This window comes from Nestor notabilis, unplaced genomic scaffold (assembly GCF_000696875.1).
Source record: "Nestor notabilis isolate BGI_N333 unplaced genomic scaffold, ASM69687v1 scaffold27247, whole genome shotgun sequence".
Classification (NCBI taxonomy): domain Eukaryota; kingdom Metazoa; phylum Chordata; class Aves; order Psittaciformes; family Psittacidae; genus Nestor; species Nestor notabilis.
Genome location: NW_009936433.1, coordinates 1,681 through 14,752, shown reverse-complemented (window position 1 = coordinate 14,752; position 13,072 = coordinate 1,681). Strand labels below are relative to the sequence as shown.

General features: G+C 45.3%; 1 protein-coding gene across 1 annotated transcript in view; it reads left to right on the top strand.

Moving 5' to 3' along the window:
* LOC104408688 (b(0,+)-type amino acid transporter 1-like) overlaps positions 1-4,302 on the top strand; it is a 9,546-nt gene extending 5,244 nt beyond the window's left edge. The window contains exons 3-6 of the mRNA XM_010018355.1: positions 26-155; positions 2,129-2,253; positions 2,675-2,762; positions 4,069-4,302. Of these exons, the coding sequence (XP_010016657.1) occupies positions 26-155; positions 2,129-2,253; positions 2,675-2,762; positions 4,069-4,302 (577 nt within the window). The remainder of the gene's footprint in view (positions 1-25; positions 156-2,128; positions 2,254-2,674; positions 2,763-4,068) is intronic.
* The last annotated feature ends 8,770 nt before the right edge of the window (positions 4,303-13,072 follow it).

Here is a 13,072-nt window from a genome sequence, read left to right as displayed (position 1 = left end):
GGTGCATCAGTCTTTCCCACCTCAGAGACAAAGTCCTGGGCAGTTGGGCATGGCTCATGTCCCTGTCGGTGGCACTGTCTACGTTTGGTTCATCCAATGGCACGTTCTTCAGCGGAGGCCGGGTGTGCTACATTGCTGCAAGGGAAGGCCATATGGTAAGGACAAAAATAAAGAGATCTGGCTTGCTTTGAGCATTTTACCTTCTTGTGACATTAAAGCAGAGGAAAACACCATGTATGTTCAACTGGTAGAGTGGTAGCTCTTCGGTGGTTTGTTTCTTGCTCAAAGACTTTCTTCCTCATCTTTTTCAAATGTTAGGTATATGTTGTCTTCTGACCTTCTTCAGCCACGTAATTTCAGAAAGATACATAATTACATCTAGCCTGAATTTTAAGAATAGCTTTGAAATGAGATACTGATGTATGGGAGCTCCTGACACAGGCTCTGGGGTGACCTAGCCAATATACCTGCCAGGGAGAGGAAACCTAGCTATCACTGCATGTTGTAAGACATCCTTGCTCACATTGGGAAGGTAGCTCAGCACTGGCAAGCTGCCTTTGCATGCAATACTGGCTACAAAAGCTGGTCTCAGGGGTGTTCCAGGTTCTTCAAGCTTCACAGCAATTACAAGGTGCCACTGAGCCTTACATCTCCCCTAGCTGGGGTTTTTAATTGGTTTTGCTAGGTGGAGCCAAATCTGGCAGCCCAACAGAGGCCAGGCTGCTGCAGCTCTGTGCTCCCTGGTCCAACCGGCAGGTTCAGCATGTATTTCCAATAGGAACACAAACACAAGTATACAACATATATACACAAATACATACATACGTATATATATGTATACTTACATACACAGACTGCAGGGCGCACAGATTTACACATACAGACATGCTCAGTGCTCACACAAACACTAGCACAAACAGCACCAAGGGCTTTATCTTATTCCCTTCTCTAGCTGAACAGGGGTCTTTATTGACAAACATGTATATATCTATATACACATGTATGTACAGTGTGGGTCCCTCCAGCAGCTGGGCTCAGACATTCAGTCTGCACAGTAGCAGCCCCTGGATCCCAGTCTCCCCACTTGCTGGTACCTGGACATATAAGCTGCTGCCCCACTCCAGCTGCTGGTAAGGACCCCCTCACCCACAGGCACACCTCTCCCACACTTCTGCCTCTCAGTGCTTGGGCTGAGCTGAATTCTCCTCCTCTGCTTTGAGCAGGCATGTTCAATTCCTCCTGAACCTTTCTGCTTCTTTGGTCCTCCCTTCCCACACCATCTGGTATTTCAGCTCACAGGTGCAAAGGATACCTGTACCAGCTCCACTTCTTGTGCATAGGACAGAATCCTTTATGTGTAGGGATGACCAAGGTGGTGGATATGACTGAGTGGGTGGTTACTGGTTTGGGTGGTTATTGGTTCCACAGCTTCTCTTACTGATGACAGTGCCTGCTATATTGTGGCAAGCTCTGTGCTAAGCAGTTCACACATGGTCTGAATTTGACCATACCAGACTAAGAGCTGAACACTTGTACCATTTCTCAGACACTCAGCTCTAGCAGAAGTCCGTGCATGATATTCTGGTTGGAAATCTAAAAAAAAAAAAAAAAAAAAAAAGAAGCTTTTCTCATTAAACTTTTCCGATAAACCACGTAAAAAGGAGGCTAATAATTCTCTCCCTATTCTGGAGCAAATTCTGCTTTGCTTTGTGGTTACTTGCATAAATGATTTTGGAGTAGTCCTTGTCTTATTTTCCAGTCAGCCCAAGAAAAGCCAAGTCCCAGAGAGACATGCTAGAGGGCAGAAGAGTGGGACAAGGTCCTGATAATTATTGGGAAAGCTCTGATGTGACTCAGCCTTAGTTCATCTCACTACTAGTTTGAAAACCTCATCTTGCCTGCCTAAACTGAGCATATTTGATATGAAATCAGTGAGACACAATGAAAATATCCTTGAGGGGGTTTCTGGGTTTACCCTCCTCTGACTTGAACTGTGTTTATATTGTGTTTATTTGATGATCACGAGTGGCTCTGGCTGCAGGCAGAGCTCCCACCAGCAGCGGAGGGGGATGAGCAAGGATCTCCAAGTACATGATATGATGGTATATTGTTTTTCTTTGGCTTTTAGCCAGACATTCTGTCTATGGCTCACGTGCGATGCCTCACACCTTCCCCTGCTCTGCTGTTTACATCTGCCATGTCTTTGATAATGATAATATCAGGAAACTTCACCACCATTGTGAACTTTTTCAGGTATGTACATGTAGTGTTTCTGTTTGCATCCTGGGTTTTGAATTGTTTAGAAGTATTTTTTTTTTTTTTTTTTTTTTTTTAGCAAGGGCTGTTGTTTCCTAACCATCACTGGGGAGAGGGGGAAGAAAGAAAGAGCTTAGGAACCAGCATTTTTGCAATGCATGAATGCTTCTGTCACTATATACTTAACTGGATGTGATTCATCCTCATGTTGAAATGAATCTATAATACTTAGATCATTCTGAAGTGCTCATTGTTTGTGCTGGAAAGGAAATGAATGGAAGAACTACTACATTTATATCAATATTCTCCTTTTTAATTGGAGATGTGAATATCTGGGATCTCAAGGCAGGCCTGACATTCCTGGATGATCTCACCCTAAATGTAATGCTGTCTTCTTTGTCTTTCGTTTTTCTTCCAGTTTTATAGCATGGTTTTTCTATGGCATGACTATTTCTGGTCTCCTGTATTTAAAGATCAAGAAACCAGAAATGCCAAGATCTTACAAGGTGAAGTAATAACATAACCCCCTCAAACCCTTTTCCTATATTGCCCAAACAACTTACAGAGCATTATATGGAAAGGAAGAGCACTGGGGCTGGTGGCTTACAGATTTAGTGTGGTTGTCCTTCCTTTTTTAATTTCATGTTTTATCAACAAGGGGCAAGATACTGTGAGTATATCAGCATAAGTCAAGGTTGGCTTCTCTGTCTTGATAAGCTAATAATGCACTGCCCCCTCACTGTGGAAAATGTATCTGCCATATCCTCTCCTAAGAGATGTAAGAGGAAAATGAAGGATGATTCTGACCAACAATGAAATCTACTGCTTGTGCTCTGAGAACTTGGTCACACTCCTCAGTGGGTAGCCCAGGTGTAAGAACCTTGCAGAGTACAAAAGCCTCAGCCAGAATGAAATGTCTAGGGGACATGTTTGTTCCTCACAAAACAGTTAAATGGAAGGAAATCAGGAGTTACCTGTTCTTCCCTCTGGTGCCATAAGCAAGTTGAGCTGCAGTGCTTCCTCTGTGACTGAGGAATTGAATGCAGGACAGTGACTTTTACCTGTAACAAGCTGAATGAACATCCTGGTTTTCAAGGGTTCCGTCAGGATGTAGATGACAGGCTGATGCTACCAAGCTGTGTGAAGATATATTGAGTGTCCTGTGGGGCTTAGCATGACAGAGAAGAGCAGTGTGCTATTAAGTCTTCCAGTCACTGGACAAAAAGGCACAAAAGTAAAAAATGGAAAATTCCAGCTGGAACATTCAGTTTTTCTCCTTGCTGTGAAATCATTGTCGTGTGCATTCAGTAGCCTCAGAAGGAGGATGGCTTCAAATTTAAGTTTAAGTGCTTTCTGAAAAGACTTACAGAAATAGCCTCTAAGATTGCCTTTCCCCACTCTGTCAACACAGGAATAAACCTTTTTGCCCAAGGATGCTGAGGTTCAGTTATGTGATTTGTACACATTATTCTGTGTTTTGTTTACAGCTCAAGTTTTGGATGCAAGGCAGTAGGGAGAGCAAGAACAGACCTGTCACTAAACTCCATAGTTTGCATCTTCAGGTCAAGGAGGGCAGGGAAAACCAGGGGTTAGGGTGTGTGCTGGTGGTGTAGCTCTTGCAGGGATGTTCAATCTTGGAGTGGGGACGGGCTGGGAAACAGGATGTCTGTATTAATTGGGATTTGTAGTTAATATTCAGGTGTAGTTAATATTCAGGTTGCACCAGGGTTTCATCTAAAAAGCCTTCTGCAGAAGTTTTAAGGGTTGTCCAGACCCACATTGAGTCTTTATGCTGATTTTTTGCTTTCACAGGTTCCCATTATCATCCCCATAATTGTGCTGGTGGCAGCTGTGTACCTGGTGTTAGCTCCTATCATCGATCAACCCCAGTTTGAGATCCTCTACATCATACTGTTCATTTTCAGTGGCACCGTTCTTTACTTCCCACTGGTTCACTTCAAGCGCCACCCTCGCTTTTTACAGAGAATCACTTTACATCTCCAGTTGTTCCTGGAAGTGGCACCAACCACCAGAGATGCCAACTGAGATAACATCCTCCTGCTGTGTGGCTGCCAGCCCCTTGTAGTGTATCCCAGCACCTTGATTTTCAAGGCTTAGAAGATATTTTCTGTAAGGGTGAATAAACAGAATGAAAGTGTCACTAAAATGTCCAGCCAAAAGGCACTACACCCATGACTCCTCGTGTTTCCTTTAAATTCTGGGGACGTGTTTTTCTCATTTTCAGCTCTGCCTTGGCAGACTATGTACAGATTCCAAAGGAATATGTGCTTTTGAATTTTCCATCCCAAGAAGAGCTGTTCATCAAAAGCTTAGTTCTTATATTTCAAGGCAACAGGCAACAAAAGACTGACAATGAAATATTATTCCCATAGCAGGCTGTGACTCTAAGCCATTCCTGGCAATGCCTTTAATTGTTTGCACCCAGTTCTCCCCGTTATGGCTGCAGAGCTTCTCAGACAAATAAAGCATGGGCACACCGTGCTCACAAAAAAAAACTAAACCAAAACCACTCGTGTATTTGCTCTGGGAGGGTGGTTTCCCCTTGCTCCTTCCAGTCCCAGGTGCACAGTCACAACAGTCCTTTCTCTGTCTCAGAAATCATCCTACATCTCCTGTAGAAAACCCTCTCACATGAGACAAGAAGTGCTTGAAAGCTCTGCTAGTTTACTTAGTTGAAAATGCACTTGTCATCTGGGATCCATTCTTTCATGATGAGGACACAGGCAGCATCACTCAAGTACTGCTGACAGTCACCCAATACCCTTCCTGTAATTCCCTCAAAGACAAGTAATTTCTTTTGTGACAAATTGAGACAAAAAATCCCAAACATCTACCGTGTATGCAGATTTGTATGTAAATAGCAAGATACTCTCATTGCAAATTAAAGAAATCACATACATTAAAGAAATCACATACATTGCAAATTAAAGAAATCTACATTAGGAGAAATATGTCCCAGCAGGTCAAAGAAATACTCCATCCCTTTAGACTCAACACTGGTGAGGACACACCTGAAATACTGCACCCAGTGTTGGCCCTGCTGTTCAAGAGGGAGCTGTGAAGACAATGGAGCCAGGCTTTTCTTAGCAGTGGCAGCTATGGACAATGGCCATAAACTGTGGCTTGAGATGTTCAGCCTGGACTCCAGGAGAATCCCTCCTCCATAATGGTAGTGCCACATTGGAGCAGCGTGCAGGAAGGTGGTGAGAGCTCAGCTCTCATACATTTTCCACCACAGCCATTTCCACCAACTTCCATGATTCTAACGGGACAGCACAAAAAAGTCATGGGCTGTGCTCTCACCCACACCTAAAGCACTGTAGTTGCCTCATTGCCCTGAGGCTCAACCCTTTTTCTCTTGTTCAAGCGGGAAGAGAGGCATTATATGCTATTTTCTTTCTATTTGTTCAGGTTGTTCCTGAATGGGACTTTTCCTGTCATAGGCTAAAAAGGTCCAGGTGTTAGTCCCTAAGATGTCTTGTGTCGTAAAGTACCAAATGTTACTGAGGGCAACTTTTCTGTCAGCATTTCTTCTGCAGATCTAACCTAACACTATGTTCTTGGAACAGGGTCACTTGATCCTACAGGCCTCTCTTAGCCCATGTCAGAGCTGTGTATCTGATTACAATCTCATTCTGCAGTGCCACCGCTTCTTTTGCTCTGAGTGGTGATAGCAGGAGATGCAACAACAGTCTTTTTTCCAAGTGTTAAGTATAGTAATGGGATCAGCCAGTTGCTGCTCATCTTCTAAATCCTTAGCTTAAACAGAGTTTAGGAGGATTTCCTTCCACTGCTTTTTACTAGACTTGTCAATAAAGGCCTGTGAAAGAACAGTTTTCCCTCCTGAATCGTATGACAATGCAAAATTCTTGAGATGCCACCTTGTCTTCCCTCCCTGTATATCCTGCTGGAGACTGTGTACTTAAAGGACTGATAGCTCAGGGGCTCTATGTTAAGTTCCCACCACTAGTCTAGAATCTTCACCTGATGAAGGCAGGATTCTTAAAAGACTTACATCTCAGCTACTTACCTAAAAATGAGGATAATATTGTTTTCCTGATTTTATTTTTAAACAACCTCTGTTTCCCACACCTATTTATGGAACCTACCACATGAACTGTGCTCTTTTGAAGTTCTACAGTCAATATCTATAAAGTGGGAATTTAAAGGCTTATTTAAAGGTTAGACATGGACAATATTTGTGGCTTTAGCCACCTATCCTTGTGTACCTAAGTACAATAAGGGTTGTTATTGTCTGTATGTAATTCTTATGGAACAGGAGTTACTTATATTATGGGTGTAGAATACTGAAGATGATGAGAAGGTGAAATGATTAAGTGGTTTGCTCGAAGTCATACAGGAAATGTGTAGTAAGTGTGACTGTTGCTCCAGTCAAGCATTTTACCATGTAGCCCATCCTTTCTGTGCACCTGTGACATAAGAACAATAATGATAAACACAAAAAGAATTAATGCTTTGGATAAGTAACCTCTGTTATTGATTTGTGTAGGGATACAGGGGAGCTGAAAAGCTGCAAGTATCATGCTTTGCACCAGTCTCATTTTCTGTAAACGTTATTGTAACAAGATGTTATTTTTATTTATGTTGTCTAGGGTTTGCAAGCACAGGTGTTTAGACTGCCAATGCAAGATGAGAATGGCAAGATAATTACAATAAAATGGACATTAAAATGAAGTGAGTTGAAATGATTGTTTGTGGTTTTCATCCAAGAAAAACCATTCCATAGAAATTTTACTGCATGAACATGAACAATCAGCACCAGGCTCACCTCTTCTTGGATGGGAGGTTTAACTGCATGCGTGGGTGCTTTCATGTGCGTACACTCATTTTTCAAAATGATTGCTTATCTATTTCAACCCCGGCATATGCAAATCAGAATCTCTCTTTCCTTCATCAAACATTTACAAAAGAAGTGTCAGGAAGAGGCGTTGTGTCCTTACCAATCATTGCTACAGCACAGTCATAAACATGATGGGGGGTAGAGCTCTACTGCTGCTGACGTGTGTGCAGGTCACACTGTAAGATCATGTTGGTCCTGTCTGTCTCTGAACCTCTAGATCCCTGTGGCTGGTGCTTAGCCCCTTCCTTCATGGGGTCTGATGAAAACTGGACCATCAGCATTGTCCTCAAGGTAACCATAAGATCTATACCTCAAGACCCTGAGTACAACTGAATCCCTTGCTTCAGCTGGCAACCCACAAGCACCAGTTGGGAGTTCTACGTTGGTGCACAAAGCTGAATGTATTCTAGGTCTTTTCCTTCTTCAGAAGCACCGGAGATGGGCTACATGTGGGGATGGTCAAGGATGTCCCACTGTGAAAGGGTATGGAAAACCCTCCTTTGGTGATATTTGGGTAAGCCTGGCTTATATGCCAGTTCAAGTGGTTGTCATCATTTGTGATTGAGGAAAGATTTCCCCTTGGGTGAGACAGAACAGAATCCATAATGATTTTAATTTTCCTCTGTTGCAGAAACACAGTCCACCTGCTTGGATTGGCTGGGTATACCTGATCAGTTCACTGCCAGTGCAGGGAGTTTTGCTTTTCAGTGTCTCCTGCTCTCTCCTGGGACACAAGAAGTCTGTTAGCAGTGCTAACTTTCTAGGTCAACCTGCTGAGGAGATGGTAGAGCTGCTGTTTTCGGTGATGAAATAAAAACAGCCAACTCTGTGAATCACAGACCATTAAAGTGTGGGTTGGAGCCAACCTCTGGAGGGCTGCAGTCCAACTCCATGCTTGGAGCAGGACTGTTCCTGACTACGAATTCCTGACTTAGGTCACATGTGATTCTATCTCGCCGTATTTTGAAAGATACTGAGGGTGGAGAGCCCACCATCTCTCCATACTGCACTGACTGATTGAGAAATTTTCCCCAAGCCACAGCTTTTGGCTGTTGCCCTTCACTGTATCACCTGCTACTGCTGGAAAGGCTGTTTCACCATTTTTGTCACTCTCCTTCATGGAGTTGTAGGTTTCTATTAGAGTGCCTCTTATCCTTCTTTTTGCCAGACTCAACAAGCCAAACTTCCTCAGCTTCTTCATGTAGGCAATGTGCTCTAGGCCTCTAACCAATGTGGGAGCTCTGTGATGGACGTTCCTCAGTTCCTCTGCTTCCCTTTTGAACTTTGAAGGGGACAGAAAATTGGATGCCATCAAGCCTACAGGGACACTGATGTCCCTTGACCTGCTGACCATGCTTCTCCTAATGTAGGCCACTGTGTGTAACCTCAGCCCCTTTCAGCTTGTCAGTTCCCAGCCTGTGCTGATGCTTGGGGTCGTTCCACCCCAGAGGCAGGCCTCATGCTTCTCTTTGCTGAACTGCAGGATGGATCTGCTGGTCTAATCCATGCATATCTCCAGCTGCCTTTGAATTGAAGCTCCACCACTCAGCATGTCAGCCATTCCCCCTCATTCAGTACCACCAGCAGATTTGCTGAGAGCACTTTGGTCACATCATCCAGGTTGCCCACCCATGAAAATACTGAAGAACATTGGGCCCAGGTTCAATTGTTGTGGCACTTGTTACCAGCTGCTGACCAGACGTCACGTCACTGATGCAGCTTGCTGTGTAAAGGCACTCACTTCTAAGAGCTTCAGCTGACTCAGTGGAAGGCAATGGCAAACCCTTATTTTGTACTGTTGGTGCTAGTAATACAAACTTCAGATAGGCTGTGATAAATCTACCCATCAGGATGACTCAGCCTAGCAGATTAGAGGCATCTGTATCTTGCACTGTATAATTTATTGAGTAGTTAGTTGAATATCATCTGGGTCTTTGTGTATGTGACTCATTCCTCATGAGGAATGAATTTTGCTAAAAAATGATGCAGACCCAGGGTCATACAATGCATGGGTGATCTTAGGTTTGTGAACTAGCAGTGAGACTAAGGGATAGTGAAATAGCCCATCTGTTTTTAGGATGGAACTACCATGTCAGATTTGTCCTCAGAGGCGGTGAACACTATGGCTCGAGTGTCTGCCAGACAAATGATCATCTTTTTCTTGTAAAGGTTGGTCATTAATTCTTACTGTTTAATTTCACAGACTATGCCCCGGTTTTCCTGCAGTGAGATGACTGGCAATGGGGGGGCTGAAAAAAGGCAAAATGAGAAGTGGATTGAAGGAGAATTTCTATGTATGCAAGTCTTGGATTGTGTGTCTAAGTTACCTATGTAAAATCCAGACCTGGACAACGCATAGTCAGCAAAGACACATGGCCAGAAGCTCAGAAATAGAAGTTGTTCGTTCAGCAGTGATTCCTTTCCTTTCTGTTTGTAGATTCTGAGTCTATCTTTTAGTGCATGATCTATTTTTTCCGTGGCACATCTGTGTCATTAATAGACAAACCAGAGTTTGTGCATTACGGAACAGCAGTTCCGTAGTTTGCCTTTTCCCATTGCTCAGTCTGTGGTTGCTGTACTTCATCGACAGGTCACAATTCCTCTGAAGAGACAGCTCCAGAAGGAACATAGATTTTCAGCAGAAGGTATGAGCCCTGGCAGGTGGGGCATCACCACACCCTCATTGCTTCCAGTTCCTGAGTTTGGGATTCAGAGCTGCCCTGGGAAATCTCTTGGAGTGTTGAGTCCTGCTGTCCTCTTCCCTTTGCTATGGCCTTACTCCAGCACTCTGCGTGCTTGGTTTTCCACTCACGTCCCACCCTGTTTGAAAGGAAGCTAATGAGACTTAAACCTTGCTGAGCTGTTGTGAAGTTTAGCTCATTCATGTTTGTAAATAAAAGGAAATCATCTTACTGAAGAGCGGAAGGGCCACTCCTGTAAGTCACACCAGCTGAGCTACCACTTTGGTGTCCTTGGATGGATGTGCATCCATCAGGGCCATGCCTCATGCACAGCGAGGAAATGCAGAGGAGGTTGGATGGGAAGCAAGCATTTGAACATGCCTGAGTGATGATGAAAAATATCCCAAGGATTAGCATCCCTGGGATCCTTATGCCTGCAGAGAAGCAGAGAGCTGTGTCCCTTGGAGTAAAGTTTGTACTGGCCCCTGGTGGGGGTTCATATCAGGCATAAGCATGACAAAATACTTCTCTCAGGAGACCTGAAGGTGAGCTGAAGGCAGGAGTCTGTGGCTGGGAATACCCTTGGTGGTTGGGAATACCCTTGGTGGTTGGGAATACCCTCAGTGGTTGGGAATACCCTTGGCGCAGGAGAGGCCGACAAGGAGAGAGGTGGGTAGGGTGGGCATTGCACAGCCTTGGGTTGAAACCTCAGCTCAAACCTTGGCTTCCTCAGCTCAGACACCAGGAGTGCATGTCCCTGTGCTGCTGTCTCCATGGGTGAGGATCCCTCTGCCCACGGGCAGATGTTGGAGCTGAGGGCTTCATACCGGTGGCTCCAGGCCGTGGAGGTGATTTAGTGTGGGGAACGGTGCCGGCAGATGGCGATGGCAGCCGTCTGATGAAGAGCTGGGTGGGAGCAGCCTCTGCGCCTGCGGCAGGCGGCGGAGCAGGACGAACAGCAAAGCTGCACTCGGGTGTGAAGGGCAGGCTGAGGAAAGGATTATCTCTCATCCCGAGAGCGTTCTTCCGTGGTGCAGCCATAGGCAGCCGGTGTGCAGGCCTCTGCTTCCCCAGCGCCCGCTCTGCAGGGTGGTTTGGTTCACTGAAATAGCAGAAAAGCTCATTTTGGGGGCAGGTGAATCAGCTTTACTTTTGGTGGGACTGGTGTGAAGGAGAGGTGGGATCCTGTGGTTGGAAGCGAGATGGGGAGAGTGAACAAGCTCTCCACTCCCCAGCAGTGGGCTCCCAGTCCCTGCGTCCCCCTGCTCGCGTTGCCGTACCCAGGCACCTGTGGTCGAGCACCCACCAGAGCCACCAGAACAGCACTGGGGAGGCGTCTCTGGGGTGCAGCTTCTGCCCTGCAGCAGCCCCTCCCTGCCCCGGGACAGGGGATTCTCCACGGACCATTGCTTTTTCGCTTGAAGCAGTGGTGGTTAGAATGGAAGGCAGCTCACTGGGCTTAAATCAGCACGAGTCCTTGTGAAGTCAGGCAAATTAATGAAAACTGAATTATTCATGGCTGCGTTTGAAACATAACCATTCCCCTGCCATGCCGGAAATCCAGATGAAATGCTTTCGTGCCGGGGCTGGATACCCTCAGAGGTACTACTGTAGAGCACTTTAAAACCCGGCTTTTTGCCTTGTTTTGAGATCAAAGCTGTTCGGGAAGCAGGAGCCGCCTCCCAGAGCGTGCAGGACCTTGCCCAGCCGAGCTCAGGGCTTGCGGGAACCGGAATCCCGCAGGGTAAAACTTCAGACTCCAGTTGTGTAACTGAGCACAAACTGAATCTGGAGCACAAACTGAATCTGTCTCGTTCATTCCACCCTCCAAGGTGAGTGCAAACAGATAAACACATGAGATAATAGAAAAGCATAAAGCATAAAGTTAGCATTTATTTATGATGGGTTGGTCCATAATACAGGGAAGCTGTAGCTATGTATGAGGACTTGTGTTTTGCTAGGTGCAAAAATACATGGAGTAGATGCAGAAACCCCCTAAAAAATTAATCCTTTTGCCAGAGACCATCTCAGCATGACTGCACCATACAGTGCTGGAACCGTGCAGAAGAAGCACGCTGTGTTTTCAGTGGATGTGGTTTACGTCCTGGAGCCAAAGTTAGAGTGCAATTCAATGTGCTTTGGATCACCCGTTCAAAGTGTGACCCATGGGAATGCTTTGTGGGACACTGTTTCCTCCAGAAGAGATAGGGCTAGCAAACAAACTCAGTTTTCCCTTTACAGCATTCCATCAGGTAGGACAGCGGGGGAGCACATTCCTCTTGGGGCAGATGAAAAACAGAGTTGTCAGTCCAGCAGCTTGGCTTGCCCACAGAGGTGTATCTCCCTTCCCTGCCTCTCCTGTTGGGGATACTTGGATCCATGCTCATGACATGTCAGCAGCAACAGAGGTGTCCTGTGCTGGTACAGCTTCAAGCAGAGATGGAGATACGTAACTTGTGTCATAAAGCTTGCAAAGCAAAGAATACATGTACAGACAATATACCTGCTTTCTTTTGTAAGAGGACATAGAGAAGAAAGTGCAGAAAAGACAAAAACTTGGTCTGTCTGCTCTGGAGATGTCCTGGGCAGAGGTGGTGAGCCAGCCATGAAAGGCATTAGCTATAACTAATTAATTTGCTAAAAGCACTTTGAATATTAGCAGGTTAGTTTAACCTGGTAATGATGCTGTTTCTTTGTTATGACCCTGCACATCGAGTTCTCCAGGGTTATGATGCATTATCTGTTTTTTCTCAAGAGTCTGCCCTGGGACCTGTGTTGCCCCCTGGATGCTGAGCATCCTTTTTGAGGGAGGATCTGCACCATCCAGGACACTATCCCAGCATTTTGTGTGGATAGCTTTAGCTTTGGCCTGGGTTCTGTCTTGAGGTTTATTGAAAAAAACAGGGGATTTTGCCTCGTGGTGAATGCGTGTGCCAAAGAAACAGTCGGGAGAAGAAGAGATAAATGAGAACAGAGCAAGGGGTGAACCTGGATGGCTTTTTGGAGTCACTGGGAGAGACAGGCCAACAGATGGAAGAGCCAGAAGTTTGTCAGAGCAGGGGCAGCTCCACAGCCTACAATGCCACTGGCTGGGCAGGGATCTGTTTTGGAGCTACCAAATAGGAGAAAAAGTGTTTGATAGAAACCAAGGTGGAGGAGTGGAGGAAAGAGATAAGATTGACTTGGAGTACAAATGGGATGTAGCCTTTTGCACCTTCATATTATGAGCCAAAGAAAAGAGTAGATGATCTTT